At 38.9% G+C, this 19,436-nt stretch overlaps 1 protein-coding gene across 1 annotated transcript in view; it reads left to right on the forward strand.

The window, feature by feature from the left end:
• The window catches only part of LOC132406275 (E3 ubiquitin/ISG15 ligase TRIM25-like), a 35,751-nt gene extending 16,841 nt beyond the window's left edge, over nucleotides 1-18,910 (forward strand). Inside the window, exons 4-6 of the mRNA XM_059991691.1 lie at nucleotides 2,135-2,157; nucleotides 12,449-12,597; nucleotides 17,213-18,910. Of these exons, the coding sequence (XP_059847674.1) occupies nucleotides 2,135-2,157; nucleotides 12,449-12,597; nucleotides 17,213-17,757 (717 nt within the window). The 3' untranslated portion in view covers nucleotides 17,758-18,910. The remainder of the gene's footprint in view (nucleotides 1-2,134; nucleotides 2,158-12,448; nucleotides 12,598-17,212) is intronic.
• Nucleotides 18,911-19,436: the final 526 nt, after the last annotated feature.

Consider the following 19,436-nt stretch of genomic DNA (forward strand, 5'->3'; position numbering starts at 1 on the left):
CCTCCAGAAAATTTTAATCCTCAGTCCTTCCTCTGACATGACTTTGAAGAGGTCATAGTTCAATCAGCTGTTTCCACCCATTCAGCCTTGTGAAGGTGGGGCTGCTGCCTCACCACCCCAGGGCTTGATGTCCATCTTGGGTAACATTCTCCCTGTGGCTATCCAGGCTTGCTTCCAGGAGCTCTAGTTTCCTCTCATGCGATACGTCAATTAGTCACTGTAAACCACACCTATTGTAGGTTTATGGAGAAGAATAAGGTGATGGGAAAGTAGTTAACAGGGATTGCAAGAGTTAAAGTAGAAGATGTTTGTGGCATATGACTATGACAAATGTCATTTTTGGTCAGTAAACTTGGTATGATTTATTGGTAGTTTATTCTACAGAGATGAAAGATGCATGAAAATCTGTATCAGGCCAACACACAAAGAGAACATAAAATAAAACAAAAATTGAAAATGAGTAATTTGCATTAAAAACATAATGTTTACTCTGACAAACAAGAGAAAATCTGCAGATGCTGGAATTTCAAGCAACACCCACACCCACACCCCCCCCCCCCCAGAGGAACTCAGCAGGCCAGGCAGCATCTATGGAAAAAAGTAAAGGCGATGTTTCAGACTCTTCGGCAGGACTAGAGAAAAAAAGATAAGGGGTAGATTTAAAAGGTAGCGGGGAGAGAAATACAAGGTGATAGGTGAAACCTGAAGGAGGAGCGATGAAGTAAAGAGCTGGGATGTTAATTGGTGAAAGAGATACAGGACTGAAGGGAGGTGTTGTCAGGGCAGGTGTAGCACTTGTTCCGCTTGGAAGGATAAGTGCCAGGAGGGAGATCATATCAGTGGGGAGGGATGAGTGGACATGGGAGTCACATAGGGAGGGAGCAATTTCTGCAGAAAGCAGAAAAGTTGGGGGGAAGGGGAAGATAGGCTCAGTGGTAGGATCCCATTGGAGATGCTGGAGGTTGTGGGGGACACAGAGGCAGGTGAGGTGGTAAATGAGGACAAGAGAACCCCTATCCCTGGTAGTATGCATCTCATTAAAACTTGGGCCTAATCTATAATTGTTGCTGTGAGCAGTTCAGTTTTTCCATAGATATTTTGGTTATCTTTGCAGCTCCCAGTCATATTCTTAATTAGACCTGGCTAAATACCAGAGTTTTACATAAGATATCTTAGGTAATGAAAAAGTTGTTATTCTAAAAATTAACTAATCATCATGCTGACTCACATAATTTTCTTTAATTTTAGGATGTCAATGCAAGCTGCCTGTCTAAGAGGTCATGTTGATGTGGGGGCAGTACTGAATTGAACTAGTGTATATGGGCCACAAAACATCATTCACTTGCACTTAAATACAGTAAATGTTAAAATGGGCAAACTGCACACTGGTGGCAGGAAATGGGCAGAGCTTCTTTCATTTTAAGATGCAATTTACACCTTGTGCCAAATAACATACAACAGTACAGAACTGAAACAGGCCCTTTGGCTCATGATGTCTGTGCTGACCATAATGACAAATTAAACTAATCCCATCTGACTGCACGTGGTGCCTATCCCTATTCCCTGCATGTTCATATGCCTGTCAAAATGGCAATTAAATGCCACTATTGTATTTGCTTTCAACATCACCCATAGCAGTGGATTCCAGGTACTCAACAAAATAAAATTTGCCCTGCACATCTCCTTGAAACATACCCCCTCTCACCTTAAAGCTATGCCCTCTATATCTGCTATTTTCACCATGAGAAAGACACTGTGTAACCTGTCTATGCCTCATTATTTTATAAATTTCTATAAGGTCTCCCCTCATCATCTGAGAGTCAAGAGGAAACAACCTAAGGTTAATCAAACTCTCCTCATAGCTAACAACCTTTAATCCAGGCAGCATTCTAGTGAAGGTCTTCTGTATTTTCTCCATCTCCTCCACATTCTTCCTCAAATGGTGCAACCAAAACTGCACACAATACTCCAAAGCTTTATGAATCTGCAACAACATATCGTGACTTGTAAATTCAATGTCCCAAATGCAAAATGAAATTCTCAGTGCCTATTTGAATTCTTAATGCATTTGAAAGAAGTGCAATTTCTGAGTTTATATACTGGAAATTTATTCATCCTGTCTCATATTTTACAGGGATTCAGTTCAATGATAACCAGGTAAGTGACCATGACGTTATCACTATTATATTTAAATGGATCAGCTAATTTTCAACAGTATCTCAATTTTGGCACTGAGTGAGTTCCATCCCTGTACATTAACCCATTGTTTGCTTTGATATTGTGATGTGATGCACACTGCAGCTGTGAAATGAATGTGTCACAGTGCAGGTAGAGCACCTGCCCCACAGCTACACCAGTCCTGACCTCAGTTCCTACCTATGTGAAGTTTGCATACACTCCCCCTGACTGTGTGGTTTCCTCCTGGTGGCACAGTTTCCTCCCACATTCCAAAGACACGATAGGTTAATTGTCATGTAAAATTTCTTGTAAGTGTGTCAGTGGGTGGTAGAATCTGGGGGGTAGTTGAAGGGATATGGAAGAAAATAAAATCAGATTGGTGTATGGGTGCTCGATGGATGGTGTGTACTCAGTGGGACAAGGAGCCTTTTTGCATTTACATGATTGTATTATTACATAACCATTCCTTACAAGCTGGAGGTGCACTGTCTGCTTTAAGCAGCCCACATTGAGATATTAGATATAAAGGAAATTACGCTGTTTACAGACACGTAAGTCTGACCGGGGTGAGGCCCTCCATCTAAAATTATTTTTCCTTGAGGAAGCTGATAGTAAAACCTTGAATTTCTATGTTTTTAAATGCAACCGGCCTGTAAATTAACATTTTAAGTATTTATTAATGTTGCTTAAAATGCTAAATCTTTATACCTGTTATTGAATATTTTCCAAGAATTGCTCGTTTTTCTTTTCATTTCAATTTTGCCTCTCCATTTATTTATTGAGCTTTGGAAAATCAATCTATCAGGGGCTTTGGATGGTGTATTTTTATAATACACAGGAATACCATGGCAACATAACAGACAATGTATCACATCTGCAGGAGTTTTATATTCAGGCAATATAACGCACGAGGACTTAACTGTTGCGCTGTTATATAATCCTTTCACAGGAATTTTGGTTTCCTAGTAACGTGAATTGAAATAAGATCAGTATGTTGTGATTGTTCAGTTCACAACACACGGTCGGTGTTTATCAGAACTACGTAAGAGCAAGAATTGTTTAAAATCCACTTCCACTTGTCTCACTTTGGTGTATTTTCTCAGTGAAGTGACTTTCTTTCACAGAACAATGTTACAAATGTCAGCCCTCTTCCCCTGTGTAATATACTCCCACACTTGGTGATTCTCTTATCAATACCATCATCTACCCCAGTGCTCACACATCCTGAGTTGATGCACCTACCACTGCCACAGTGATTTAGCAATAGGTGCTGTGGGACCATTCAGCTCACAGAACCTGTTCCATTGTTGTTAGTTTATGGCTGAATGGTACTGTAATCCAGAGATGAAGTGACTTGTGCTGGTAGTACTCTGGTAATCTAATGGAGATGGAAACTTGACAGGATTGAGACAGGAGCTCGCCTGGCAAAGATTGCTTGGATTAGGTTGTTCATAGCAAGAGGGAGGCATTTAAAGGTGAGATAATGAGAGCTCAAAGTCTGTATGTTCCTGTTAGAGTAAAGAGCAAGGCTGATAGGAGAAGGAAGCCCTGGATGTCACAGAATATTGAACCCTGGCCAGAAAAAAAGGAAGAGGCATGGGTCAGATACAGGCAGCTAGGATCAACTGAATTCTTGAAGGAGTATAAGTGATGCTGAACAAGGAAATCAGGAGGGAAAAGGGGGCATGAAATTTCTTTGACAGAAAAGATTAAGGAAAATCCAAAGAGATTTTGTAAGTATATTAAGGGACAGTGAATAACAGGACCCCTCAAGAACCAAAGGAGATACCTTTGTGTGAAGCAGCAGGAGCTGGGCAAGGTCCTTAATGACTATTCCTCTGTGGTTTTTACTGTGGAGAAAGATATAAGGACTTCAAAAATAGGAGAAGTAAATATGGAAGCCTTGGGGATAGTCTGCATTAAAGTGCAGGGGGTGCTGGATATCTTAAAAAGTATTAAGGTAGACAAATCTCCAGAACTTGACTAGGTATATCCAAGGTCACTGTGGGAGGCTGAAGAAGAAGTTCAAGAGCCCTATTTGAGGATCATCATTGGCCATTGGTGAAGTGCTGGTAAACTGGCAAATGATGTATATTTATTTAAGAAGGATGGCAAATAAAACCCTGGAAACTATTGGCCAATAAATCTAACATCCATGTTAGATCCATCTAAGTTATTAGAGAGGATTCTGAGGGATAAGATATGTATACATGTGGAAAGTGCAGTTGATTAGGATGGCATTATGCATGGGAGATCATGTCTTAGGAAATTTCATTTTTGACCAAGATAGTTGAGGACAGGGTGGTAGACGTGAATTATATGGATTTCAATAAAGTCTTTAAATTAACATGTACCTCGGGTTATCATCTATATTAATTGCATAGGACTGCACAAGGCACTGTCACTAAAATAGGTGATATAGTAGACAATGAACAAGGTTATCAAATATTACAGGGGATCTTGATCAGCTAAGGAATGGCAAAAGGCATTTGACTCAGAGGTGTTGCATTTTGGAAAGTCAAATCTAGGTAGAATTTTCACTAAGAATGGCAGGGCCCTGGGGAGTGTTGTAGAACGGATGGACTTTGGAGTACAAGTACATGGTTTCCTGACAGGGAAAAATAGACAGGGTGGTAAAGAATGCTTTTAGCAATAGGCCTTCATAAGCCAGGGAGGGCACTGAGTATCAAAGTTGCGAAGTCATGGTGTGATTGTACTTGATGCACTTGGAACATTGGGTTCAATTTTGGTGACCATGCTATAGGAAAGGTACTATTAAACTGGAAAGAGTATAGAAAAGATCTATAAGGTTGATACCAGAAGTTGAGATACTAAGTTATAGAGAGAGGTTGGACAAGCTAGGATCTTATTTCTTGGAGTGCAGGAGATTGCGGGCTGATCTTAGTTGTATAAAATTATGAGAGGCATAGATAGGATGAATGCACTTAGTCTTTTTCCCAGAGTTGGGGTGTCAGGGACTGGAAGGCATAGGTTTAAGATGAAAGGCAAAAGATTTAAGAGGAACTTGAAAGGCAGCGTTTATTTACACAGAGGAAGTGGTTGCTGCAGGTACAACAACAACGTTTAAAAGACAATTACATAGGTACATAGACTGAAATGTTTCAGAAGGTTATGGGTCAAATGCAAATGGGACTAGCAAGATCGGAGCATCTTGGTGAGCTTTGACCAATTTAAACAAAGAGCCTATTTTAATGCTGCATGAACCTATAACTTCAGAACTGATACCCTTGCTCGTGTGGCAAAGGCAAACCCTCATCCTGAATATCTGGTATGCTCACATCTTACTCTCTGAAGGTATCATCCCAGCACTTGTTCTTTAGTAGAGGTTGAGTCTTCCTTATCTGAAATGCTTAGGGCCAGAAATGTTTTGGATTTGGGATATTTCTGGATTTTGGAATATATAGCTTGTGATCACCACCATTTTCGACTCTGAATTTATGTGTTATTGGTAAGCAGTCTTTGTCTTACACTTGTTCAGCACACACATGTACTGATGCAGCTATCCAGTGTGTTAGATTTTCATCAGCAGCGATCCTGGCAAAATTCATCAATAAATTTCTTTTCTGCTTCATTGACAGCAGCTGCTTTATCACCATGAATCTCTAAAAAATTAATATTCTGCCTTTTTTCCTAAATTTCTGCAACCAGCCTGTTAAATATTCACATTTAACTTCAATTTTCAGTTAGTTACAATGGATCTTTGCTTTTCCATGATCAGAATACCATTAAGTCGCATATGTTCACCCTGACACTGACGATTCCACTCTTTCAATACATGGTCAAGATCTTCATTTCTCATTTTATGCAGCGCTTTTTTTTTCTATTTTCCATTAACTTCAGTTCATCACATATGTGCAGTCACTTCTCAGAGCTGTCTGAGTGTGCAGAGATCTTCTTGGGGAACCATCCCAAAATTTTCCATTTGTGACAACATCATGTCAGCATTCAAGAAAAACTCTTTCTTTTGGATTAATTCTTCTCCATATATCAATCAAATTTAAATCTTTCATCAATGATAAAGTTAATTTTGCTACTTTTGATTTTGTAACAACCTTTGTTGATCTATCTAAAACTGGGTCTACACTCTAGACAAAAGTTAAAATCTCCACCTATTAATATTTTGTCATGTGTGTCAGCCAAATTCAAAAAGGCCTTTTGTATAAATTTTACATTATTTTCATTTGGTGCATAGATATTCATAAGAGTCCATAGTTCTGAAAAAATCAAATGTATAATCACGTATCTCCCCACTGAATCAATTAATACATTTTGTATTTTAATTGGTAAAGTTTTATTAACCAAAATTGCAACTCCCCTCGCCTTTGAATTAAATGAAGCTGCAATAACATTTCTGACCCAATTTCTTTTTAATTTCTGATGTTCTATCTCTGTTAAGTGTGTTTCTTGTAAAAAAGCTATATCTATTTTCATTTTCTTAATGTATGGTAAAATTCTTTTTCTTTTCACCGGTCTATTAAGCCCATTAACATTAAAACTTTAAAAATTCAGTAAATTAGTCATTATTTTTAATAGGGTTACTCCAATCTATAATAATACCTAATCTTTCAACTTTTATAGTACCTTGGGGAATCTTTTTAAAATTCTCCATGTTGCTGTGTGTCTCTTCCCCCCCCCCCCCCCCCCGCCTCCTGAACATCCAGGCAAAGAAAGAAAGATAGAAAAATAGATTATAAAGAAAAAAGTAACAAAATACCCCCCTGCTAATGTTGTGGATAAAAAAAAAACACAACATTACCCCCCTCTGTTGCAATCACCATGATTACACACGTGAATCCCGTAGCAATCGATCCGAAGTTCCCCCAGCTCCCCCGTAACATAAAAAAGTATATATGCGAGAAGAAAAAAAATGTCACTACTCTCAATTAATATTTCTCAAATTTTTACCTTTCTCCCCCGTATCATATAATTAAGAATACATTTAAATATTCTTTTGTCCTTAAATGTCCATCAATTCCATTCACTGTCCCTGTCTTCATCTTTAATCCATTTCACTTTTAAATCTGGCTGTGGTTAGTGAATATTTGGGAGTTTTTGTGCAAACTCTTACACATCCTGATAATCAGTAAAAAATCTTCTTTTTCCATCATCCAAAAAATTTATCAGGGTTGCCGGGTGATGCATTATAAATTTATAACCCTTTTCCCATAAAACTTCTTTCACTGGGTTAAATTCCTTCTTTCTCTTCAAAAGGCCATAACTTATATCAGGATAGAAAAGAACTGTTTTCCCTTCTATCATCAGCGGCCCATTTCTCCTTCTGGCACGTTGGGCAGCCGCCTTCAGGGTCTTTTCTTTATCTTGTTATCTTAAGCATCTTATCAAGATTGATCGTGGATTTTGATCAACTTGAGATCTTGGTCTTAAGGCTCTGTGAGCCCTTTCAATTTCAATTAACTGAGTTCCTTCTTCCATTTCCAAATTTTCTGGGATCCATTTTTGAAAAAAATTTATTGGATCCTCTCCCTCTATACCTTCTTTAAGTCCAACAATCTTAATATTATTTCGTCTACTAAAATTTTCAAGCACATCCACTTTTTCCAACAACTGTTTTCTTTCTGATGTCCAGGCAGAAATATTGTCTTCCATTTTATTCATTCTTTCAACGATGTCTCCCGTTGTTTCTTCCAAGTCTTTAATTTTCTTATCCATTTTGTCCTGTTTTTTCATCATTTTGTCAAACATAATCTTCATATTTTTAATATATTTTTATTATTTTTAATGCTTTATTCATTTTATTTTTTATTCAGATTATTCATTTTATTCAGATAGACACAAAACTTACTCAAGGATAGATTTTTTCCTATTATCAATGAATATTCATGACAGAGTGAAAAATATGGAATATAAAGCAAGAATATTGTCAGATCATTCCCACTTGATAATGACAATGATAATGATAGATAAAGAGGAATCGATTTACAGATGGAGATTTAATTCAATATTATTAAAACATCAAAATTTTTGTGATTTTATGAAAAAGCAGATTCAGTTTTTTTTAGATACAAATTCACATTCAGTTGGATAAATTTATATTGTGGGAAGCAATGAGGGCATATTTCAGAGGCCAGATAATAAGTTACACTTCTAAAATTAAGAGGGAATATATGGTAGAAATAGATCAATTGGAAAAAGAGATTACAAAATTAGAAAAAGAACCTCAAAGATATATGACAGAAGAAAAACGAAGACAATTTGTTAACAAGAAGTTACAATACACTTAAGACATATCGAACAGAAAAAGCAATTATGAGAAATAAACAGAGATATTATGAACTAGATGAAAGATCACACAAGATTCTTGCTTGGCAGTTAAAAATAGACCAGACTTCCAAAACGATGAATGCAATTAGAACAAGTGTAAATAAAATTACTTATAAACCTTTATAAATTAATGAAACTTTTAAGAATTATTATTCTGAGCTGTATCAATCAGAATCACAAAATGATAATGTTGAGGTAGAAAGGTTTTTATCACAAATAACTCTTCCAAAATTGAATTCAGAAGAACAGAAGGGATTAGATTTGTCTTTCACATTAAAAGAGGTCGAAGAAGCTCTAGGATCACTTCAGAGTAATAAATCCCCAGGAGAAGATGGTTTTCCGCCCGAATTTTACAAGAAGTTTAAAGATTTACTAATTCCTCCTTTTATGGAGTTAATACACCAAGAGGAAAGAAAGCATAAACTTCCAGAATCTTAATTGACAGCTATTTTAATAGTATTGCCAAAAAAAGATAGAGATCTTTTAAAGCCAACATCATATAGACCTATTTCTTTGTTAAACATCAATTATAAAATAATAGCAAAAAATTTATCTAGTAGGTTATCTAAATACTTACCAAAATTAATACATATGGATCAAACAGGATTTATCAAATATAGACAATTGGCAGATAATGTAACCCGGTTACTTAGCATAATTCATTTGGCACAAATGAGGGAGGAAATAAGTGTGGCAGTTGCTTTAGATGCAGAAAAAGCATTTGATAGATTGGAATGGGATTTTTTATTTAAGGTATTGGAAAAATATGGATTAGGAGTATCCTTTATAAAATAGATTAAAACTTTAAATACTAATCCCAAAGCTAAAGTAGTGACAAATGGTCAAATTTCAACATCATTTCAGTTAACAAGGTCAACTAGACAAGGTTGTCCATTATCACCTGCTTTATTTGTGTTGGCGATAGAACCATTAGCTGAATTAATTAGAACGGACCCAGATATTAAGGGTTTCAGAGTTAACCAGGAGGAATACAAGATTAACTTATTTGCTGATGATGTTCTGCTTTATTTAACAAACCCATTGTATTCGCTACGTAAATTATCTTCTAGATTGGAAGAATATGGGAAAATACCAGGCTACAAAATAAATTGGGATAAAAGTGAAATTCTACCTCTTACTAAAGGAGATTATAGTCAATGTCAATTAATAACTCAATTTAGATGGCCAATAAATGGTATAAAATATTTAGGTATAAGAGTTGATAATGATGTAAAGAATTTATATAAATTAAATTATTTACCATTATTGAAAAAAATTCAAGAAGATCTTGATAAATGGATGATGTTACCAATAACAGTAGGCAGAGTAAATGCTGTAAAAATGAATATATTCCCTAGATTACAATATTTATTCCAAACACTACCAATACAACTACCCCAGAAGTTTTTTCAAGAGTTAAATAAATGTGTGAGGAGGTTTCTTTGGAAAGGTAAGATGTCAAGAATATCGTTGGAAAAATTAACATGGAAATTTGATCTAGGAGGGTTACAACTTCCAAACTTTAAGAATTATTATAAAGCAAATCAACTTAGATTTATTGCATCTTTTTTTGATGAAGATAAGCCAGCATGGATTAGAATAGAACTGGATAAAATAGGAGAAAATATACCAGAAGATCTTATATATAAGCGGGAATCTAAATGGATACGGGAAAAGAAAGAATCTCCTATATTAAAACATTTGATTGATTTATGGGATAAGATAAATGTTGACGATGAGATAAGGAATCTTTATTAGCAAAGAGACCTTTAACTCAAAATAAATTTATTCCTTTTACAATGGATAACCAACTTTTATACAACTGGTTTCAAAAAGGGATTAGATATATAGGTGACTGTTTTGAAGGAGGTATATTAATGTCAGTTGATCAATTAAAGAATGAATACAAAATATCAAACAACACTCTTTTTTGTTATTTCCAATTAAGAGCTTATTTAAGAGATAAACTGGGTCAAACAATGTTATTGCCAAAACCTAATGAAATAGAAACTTTAATTCAGAAAGGAAAAATTTAAAAAATTATTTCTTGTGTGTATAGTTTGATTCAAAACCAGGCAATTAAACAAGGAATTCATAAGTCAAGACAAAAATGGGAAACTGACTTGAATATTAAAATTGAAGAAACAAGTTGGTCAAGACTATGTCTTGACAGTATAACAAATACAACAAATGTCCGGTTAAGATTAGTGCAATATAATTTTTTATATCGATTATATATTACACCACAAAAAATAAATAAATTAAACCCAAATTTATCTGATCAATGCTTCTGATGTAATCAAGAAATTGGTACTTATTTACATTCTACTTGGTCTTGTTTTAAAATTCAACATTTTTTGGACAAATTTAAGAGTTTTACTGGAACAAATTATTGGAACACAACTTCCACATAACCCATTATTGTTTTTACTAGGCGATATTGAAGGGATAAAACCGAAACCCAAATTGAATAAATATCAGAAAGAATTCATAAAAATTGCATTGGCAGTAGCCAAAAAGGCTATTGCAGTTACTTGGAAATCAGATTCATACTTAAGTATAGATCGTTGGAAGAATGAAATCTTGAGCAGTATTCCACTTGAAAAAATTACTTATAATTTAAGAGATAAATATCAAACATTTCTGAAAATTTGGTGCCCTTATTTACAAAAGATAGGACTAAATATATAGGTGCTCCAAAGATAAAATTACTGGTTATTTGGGGAAAGAAAGAAATATATATACTAAAGCTATTATGAACTCCATGGAGCATGGATATCTTCCAATATCCAGGCATTCTTTCTTTATTTTTTTCTTCTTTTTTTTCTTTCTTTCTATAGGGATACGTTACAGGGGGGGGAAGGGTTGATAATTTTTTTTCTTTCCTTCTGTAATCATTTGAAAACTCAATTTAAAAAAATTTAAAAAAAGAAAAACTCAAAAAATTTTCAGATTTCCAAACTTTTCAGATATTGGAATTTCAGATAAGTGGTACTTAACCTATGCTTCCAAATATCAATGCCTTTCTGATCTCCTGCTCAAACTTCAGGGATAACAGTCTGCACTTTCCAACATGGTCCTGCTCACATCCTGATGGCTGTTACATCTTCACTAGCACCCACTTGTCCAACATGAGCTTCTAAATTGGCATTGCCTTTATTTTAAGATGCATACCTATGTGCACAATTGTCCCTGTACATTCATCCTTTCCTCTAATCTAAACCCTCTGAGTTCTGTCTCCTCTTTCAATTCTTCTGTATTGCCAACTTTTCTTGCTCTGCCTCACAATAATAGCTGTGCCGTCTGCTACCAGACCCAGAGCTCTGGAATCTCTTCCTAAAATCTCTCTGCCTCATCTCCTGTGAGACCTTCTATCTCTGTGTCTGCCCCTCTGGCTGTCTCTCTGTATCTATCTGTATCATTGTGTCTGTCTCTTTCTCTCTTCCTCCTGTTCTTCACACACTCTCTGTATGTCTTCCCTCATACTTCTCTCTCTGTCTCCTTGTCTCTCTTTCTCTTTCATCTGTCTTACTACCTGTCTCTTTTCTTACCTGCTCAAATATCATCTGCCCTCAGTGACAACCTTTCTCAGATAATGCTGCTATGAAATACCTTCAGATGTTTAACAAGGTTAAATGTGCAATATAACTGCAAGTGCTGTTTTCATATTGTTATTAAAAAAAACATGTTTTTACAGTTTGGCTTATCCACAGTCACCTTACCTTCCACGCAAATATAAAAGTGATTGGCCGCAAGTGTTAGTGTAGATACGACTGCTTAAGAATGTTGAAGTGGAATCTCAGACTTTTATTCCTGAACAGGCCTTTGTGTGTCTTTATCTTTCATGGATAGAATGATTCATATTGTAAAGGCCAGATCACTGTGTGCGTGCCAGGGTGGATGAAGTGATGGCCTTTCTTCGGGCGGTCACTGTCTACATGGCTAACATACTGCATTGATATTTCAGGATCAAGAATGCATCAGAACCATTCAAGTCGCCTCAGCCTCATCCTTGTCTGGATAAAATAAAACTGGATAGGATAAAAAATCACACACAGAAAAACTTCGAGCTTGTCTCCCATGTGAAGAAAGACAGGGATCGCCTGGTTTCTTTGTGTAAGTGGCAGTACGTGACTGCTAATGAGCCAAAATGTAAAGGTGCCTTTCTGTGCAACCAAGCATCATGCAATGCTGAAGAAGATGTTCTTCCAGACGTGCTGCTCTGTAGGATCCAGTCCTCGTTCCTCTGTCCTTTCCTCACAGCCCTGTAAATGTCACCTTCTTGAGCACAGATGACTTTTGAAATCATCCTTCTTAACATAAACAATATTTCCAAGACATACAGTATGATAGGTGCATACCCATATTCCTCTTCACAGATGCTGCCTGACCTGCTGAGTGTTTCTGCCATTTTATCTTTTTATCCCATATCATTATTATTGTGTGACAATTATGATTGTGGTATAATTATGATGATATGTTAGGAGTGTTGTGGCTACATTCCCTCCAAGGATCTCATGGACAACTGCTTCTGGTGTGTGTCCTACACAGAGAACCATGGGCTCTGGGCAGTGTTTTTGTTGTAGACATTTGGGTCCAAGGTATTTAATAGAGACCCACATGATAGATTAATAAGTAAACACCCTTAGGATCCAAGGAAAAGTAGGATCTCACAGCTGCACTCCAGCCCAGGGCCTCTGGATCATGCCACCATCCCCCACCATTCCCTGACCTCAAACTCAACCTTCACTCCTTTGAACCTATTCCCCACCCCTTAACTCACCACCTCACCTCTCACCCTCTTTGGATGCTGCACCTGACACCAGCTCCAGCTGTCGTATCTTTATCATCCCCTCTGACCTCTCCCGCTCTGATGCAGAGTGGTCTGTCCTCAGTTGAGACCTCACCTTCATCCATCTGCGACCTCGCCTCAAGTTCTGCAACCACCGTTATGTGGTGCTCTTCTTCCATCACCCCCACGTCTGTTTCCATGGTAAAGAATCCCTACTGCCACTGATGATCCTTTCTCATGCCTCAAACTTTCCTCTTCATCTTTGACGATCCCTTCTGGCCTTTTGCACATTCTAGACCTTTTCATTCCCTCAATCCAACTGAAGGGTCTTGGCCTCAAATGGCAGCTGTTGCATTTCCCTCCATGGATGCTGCCTGACCCACTGAATTCCTCCCGCATCTCATTGGTTGCTGCAGATTCCAGCATTTTCGTGTCTTGAAAGTGGGAAATTAAATAAACTAATGCCTCAGGGACTGAAGTAAAGGCCAACTGGGGTGTTAGTGGTTAGAGAGCTGTGTGTGCAATAGGGATCTACAGACCTCACTATCAGGTCCATAGGTTGTCAAGCTACGAGGGGTGATTAATAAGCTCATGGCCTAAGGTAGAAGGATTCAATTTTAGAAAATCTAGCGCATTTATTTTTCAACATATTCCCCTCCTATATTTACATACTTAGTCTAGCAGTCGAGGAACATACGGATCTTGGACATCCAGAAAGTGTCCACAACATGGGTGATCGATAAGTTTGTGGCCTAAGGTAGAAGGAGATGAGTTACTAACTTTAAACTTTCTGCATTATCACTCAAAGAGTTGAACTGCATGTTCATGTAACGAGAGCTGTATAACTCATCTTCTTCTACCTTAGGCCACGAACTTATCAATCACCCATCTATGGACACTTTCTGGAGATCCAAGATCCGTATGCTGCACGACTGCTGGACTGTGTGTAAATGTAGGAGGGGACTATGAGAAATAAATGTGCTAGGTTTTTTAAAATTTACTCCTTCTACCTTAGGCCACGAACTTATCAATCACCCCTCAGATATGTTACTGGCCTGGACAGATGTAGGGGCTGTGATTAATTAATTGGTGTGGTCAATAATCACAACAGGAGTTCTAAGCTGAAGGAAGGTATCAGTGGACTGGCTTGGTGGATGTAAATATCGTCAGTTCATTGAAGTATGAGTTAATGGACAAGGGACAGGCAAACTAAATGGTAGGATAGTAAAATAAATTGTAGAGGAACAGAGGGACTGTGGCAAGTCGGTCTACTGATCCCTGAAAGTTGTAAAATGGTTAGATAAAGTGATATACGGGATATTTGCCTTTATTGGATGACACATAGAACAGCAACTTCTGTTGGAATTTGTAAGGTCACAATTGAAGCACTGTGTGCAGTTCTGATGAGCACACCATGGGAAGAATGTGATGTATTAAAGGTGCTGCAGAGGGGCGTTACCAGGATATCTCCAGGGCTAGAGTTGCCAAAGTTGGCTGGGATTATTTGTTTATGAGTAAAGGAGTCTGAGTGGGGAACTAATTGAGAGGTTGTTAACCAGGGCCACAGACGTACAGTCATTCAGAGGAGTTAAGGTAATAGTTCTTTCACCCAAGGAGTAGTTGAGTTCTAGAATAGACCACAAACCCTCATGGTATTTGAAAGGTACCTGGATGAGGACTTGCAAAGCTGTGAACTATAAGACTACAGATCAAGAGCTGGGAAATGGGAGCATCAAAATTGATGCATTTTGTCTGTATTGAGCATAATGGATCAAGTGGCTTCCTTCACAGTCTCATCTCCATGTTTCTGAAGCCCTACAGTATGAGGGAAAACAGAACCATGGATGATTTTTGTACTGAGGAGGAGATGACAAATTGTGACTTCCCCTGATATCTGGACAAAGTAAGGCTTGGCTTTATCTCATTTTCCTCCAACTTAGAAATGTGGTGGAAGACTCTGCATGTGGTAGCTCCCTGGCTGATGGGAACTTCCTCATCATTCTCCCACTTGTGGATGGAAGGACGCACATCAACTCCATCCCACAGAGCAGGATTCCAGAAGCTAATGGCTTTATTTATTGGGAAGTAAATGTGGAATTCCAGCTTTTCCAAGTTCAATGCACTAATTTGGGGTTCAATGATAATAATAATGCCTTTGGGAATTCATATTGTACTTTGAATAGAGCACTGTGAGAGGAATAGAAATACTGATTTCATTTTATCCCTAGAATGTAATAAATACACCAGTTGTAACATATAATTATTGACTGACTCACCAGACTTTACAATGAACTGTACAACACAGAAGGCCTTTCAGCCCATAATCTATGCTGACCATGACAATCCAATTAATACCATCTTCTGCACAGTCAGAGAATCCCTCTATGCCTCTTAAACATGCTATCATATCTGCTACCACCACCTCTCTTGGTGGTGTACCTACCACTGTGTATTAAAAACTTGCCTCATAAACCCTTTAAACTTTTCCCTCGTGTATGAAAGCTGGTTCCTCCCTGGGAATGAGACTCAGACCATCAACTTTCTCTACACCACAAGATATTCCTTCGGGAGATTGAGATCTGTCCCCAAGAGGCTGCAGAAGCTCCGTTGCTGTGTCTATTTATGAGAGTGATCAATTGTGTATTAAGACCATCAAGGGACAGAGCTTTAGTTCAGGAGAGTAGCACTGAGGTAAGAGATTGGTCGTGATCTTGAATGGTAGAGTGGGGATGAAGAGATGATTGTCCTCTTCCCACTTCTGTTTCTTTCTCATCATAGCGCAGGACAGAATATTCGTATTCAATGTGGTTGAATAATGGCCTTTGATCCTTACCCTGAGAACCCTACCACGCAGTTCCATGGGATTTTATTTACCGGAGCATTGGAGAATGAGGGGTGATCTTACAGAGATTTATAAAATCATGGAGCACAAGTAAGATGAATGCAACATTTTTTTCAGAGTTGAAGAATCAGGAATTAGTATATGTTTATCATGAGAGGGTGGAGATTTAGGCCTTAAGATCAAAAGACATAGCAGCAGAATTAGGTCATCTGCCCATCCAGTGTGCTCTGCAATTTGATCATGGCTGAGTTATTTTCCCTCTCGACCCTGTTCATCTGCCTTCTCCCCATAACCTTTGATACCTTTACTAATCACGAACCTATCAATCTCCGCTTCAAATATACCCACAATGAATCCCAGAGATTTACCACTCTCTGGTTAGAGGTTCCATCTTACCTCCAATTTTAAACAAAAATGAGCTTATTTGTTTCTATAAATGGACAGTCAATAAATGGAATGGGCCGCCAGATGGAACGGTTGAGGTAGGTACCTTAACATTTAAAAGACACTGGATATGTTTAAATTTAGGTTTATTATTGTCTCATGTAACAATATACAGGTTGTCTTACATTTTGTTCATACAGGTTAATTTGTTGCACAGTGCATGGAGGCAGTACAAGGTAAGTGTAGTAGCTACAGAGAGAGTATTATGTGGTTTAAAAGTATATGGGCCAAATGCAGGCAAATAGGAACAACCAGGTTCAGGAACAAACAGTTCAACCATCAGGCTCCTAATCCAGTATGGACAGCTTCAACACTGAACTATTTTCACAACCTATGGACTCACTTTAAGAACTCTACAAATCATCTTGTCAGTAATATTTATTTACGTGTTTTGTATTTGCTGTTTGTCTTTTGAACGTTGGTCTGTCAGTCTTTGTGTTGTTGATTCTATTGTATTTCTTTGTTCTATTGTGAATGTCTGCAAGAAAACGAATCTCTGGGTAGATTGTGGATACTGTGCGTACTACGATAATAAATTTACTTTGAACTTTGAAATAGGAGCAGTATAGATGGGAATCTTGGTCAGAATTGGCAAGTGGGGCCAAAGGGCCTGTTTCCATGCCCTATGACTCTCTGACTCTCTGAATCTACAGACGGACAACGGCTGACCCCGGATCTGAACTCAGCCCACGCCCAGTTTATCCTGTCCGATGGGAACCGAACGGTGTCCCTGTCTGCCAAGCGGCAGCCGGTAGCCAGGAGGACGGAGCGGTTCGACTGCTGCCAGCAACTGTTGTGCACCGAGGGGGTGAAGGCGGGCCGCTCTTACTGGGAAGTGGAGGTGACTGGAGATAGCGGAGTCTGGAAGATCGGGCTTTGCTACAAGACCATCAGCCGCAAGGGCAAGGGTACCGAGTGTCTGCTGGGCCGCAACTCCAAGTCGTGGTGTCTCTACTCGCTGGTGGGCTCGGTGCTGGCTCTGCACAATGACAACGACACCAAGCTGACGGTGGGGAGCATTTCCAGGGTGGGAGTGTATGTGGATTTTGAGGCTGGAACGATCGTGTTCTACAGTGTGTCGGATAGAAAACTCACCCTAATCCACAGCTTCCAAGAAGCGGCATTCACCGAGCCCCTTTACCCGGCACTACAGATCGGAGATTTCACCACATCTCTGACCCTCTGTTCTCTCAAGTGACTTGGCCACATACAGCGAAACAGCACCAACCCGCTGTGCCTGGGTCTTTGAAAGTGCTTTTCAATTAGTCTTACTCCCTCTCCCTTCCCCACAGACCTGCGTATTTTACACCATCTTTGATTGAGCTCATTCTTTTTAAGGTTAGGATTGAGTGGTGATTTTACACATTTCTCGTGCCGGCTTTTTAAAACTTAAATGCATTCCTGTACAGCAATCTCATTGATAGGGCTGAGTGCTTAGTTCAGACCAGCAGAACCTCTCCTGGCAGCCAAGGCAACGAGAAAGTCTGGGCAATCCGACTCACTTGTAAGACGTTGCCCTAAAGCTGAGGGGGTTACGGTGTTAAATCTGCGGGAGTAGCAGGGCATGTGTCCTGGCCATAGCTTGAGCACTCATTTCCCCTTCTAGCCCATGCGATGGCTCGGGAATGGGGATGGAAGAGACCTGGTCACAATTGCAGACTTGTCTCCACTCGGTCCAACAGCTCACTGTTCAGTAAGTAATGGATCAACGATGACGCATCCCCCCCCCCCACCCCACCCCATTTCCAATGTCCACCTCAGGTGGCTGACTCCCGACAACAGATTGTGAACAGTACGGCAGCCTCTGTCCCGCAATCTAGTTGGCCACTAAAACTTTCTTCCCCTCCTGCCCGAGACACAGCTTCCAGCCTCGGACGCCCTGTAGGGAACTGGGACTTTTGTGGACCAGCCGAGTTGGGGATGAAGGCCTGATCTTGTTGCTGACTTCCCAGCACAGGAGAATCCAGTCGCGTTTCACCTGGTTATTCTCTAATTCCCAGAGGTGCGACTTTTCCTTTCATTCTAGAACATTGGACCGTTTTGCTTTGACCTTTCTCAGACCTATTCAGCTCTCTGTCCTACCTGAGTTTCTTTATCTCCTGAGCTGATGTGTGTTGGCTGCTGCGCTTGTAGTGGAACCTGTGAACTGAAATATGACTGATCCTTTCTTACTGCCAGTGAAACATTGTGAAACGTTTAGGAATTCCTTGTATTCCGATCGGTGCGTATTAAGTGTTTTATTTTGTTATGGAATGGCACGAATGCCAATGTTATTCTTGCTCGTGAACCGGAAGCTGCTAAAATGTTTAATATTTTGGATTTTGAAAAATAAAGTGCTGATATATCAAAGATTAAGTGCTGATTTGTCGTTAATTTCACAAGATACGCAACTGTGTGTAGCACACTTCATGATCTGCTCTGAAACTGCTTTAGATCCAAGTGTTTTGGAACCACAGACACTGGTGCACTGCAGGAGTGTTGAACTGGGTCCCATAAACACCCATCTTGGCAATGGCTACACCATCCTGTGCTGAAGTTGGACACTGGGAAGGATTGCTCTTCAGAATAACAAATGTATAAAGACTAGTCGTTAACCATTGCACTGTGCTGAAATACAGAAAGAAAGAATACTTATCTATCAATAGATAGATTGAATAAACCAGCTAATTGAATAAAATGGCAGAACCCCGGGTTCCAACGTCTTCTACAGTTTAACACATACAAAATGCTGGAGGAACTCAGCTGGACTGGGAGCATGACTGGAAATAAATAAACAATCGACGTTTCGGGCCGTGGCCCTTCATCAAAGCTGGAAAGGAAGAGGGAAAGAAACCAGAATAAAGTCGGGTGGGGGCGAGAGGGACTACAAACTAGAAG

Source organism: Hypanus sabinus, chromosome 16 (assembly GCF_030144855.1).
Source record: "Hypanus sabinus isolate sHypSab1 chromosome 16, sHypSab1.hap1, whole genome shotgun sequence".
Taxonomy (NCBI): domain Eukaryota; kingdom Metazoa; phylum Chordata; class Chondrichthyes; order Myliobatiformes; family Dasyatidae; genus Hypanus; species Hypanus sabinus.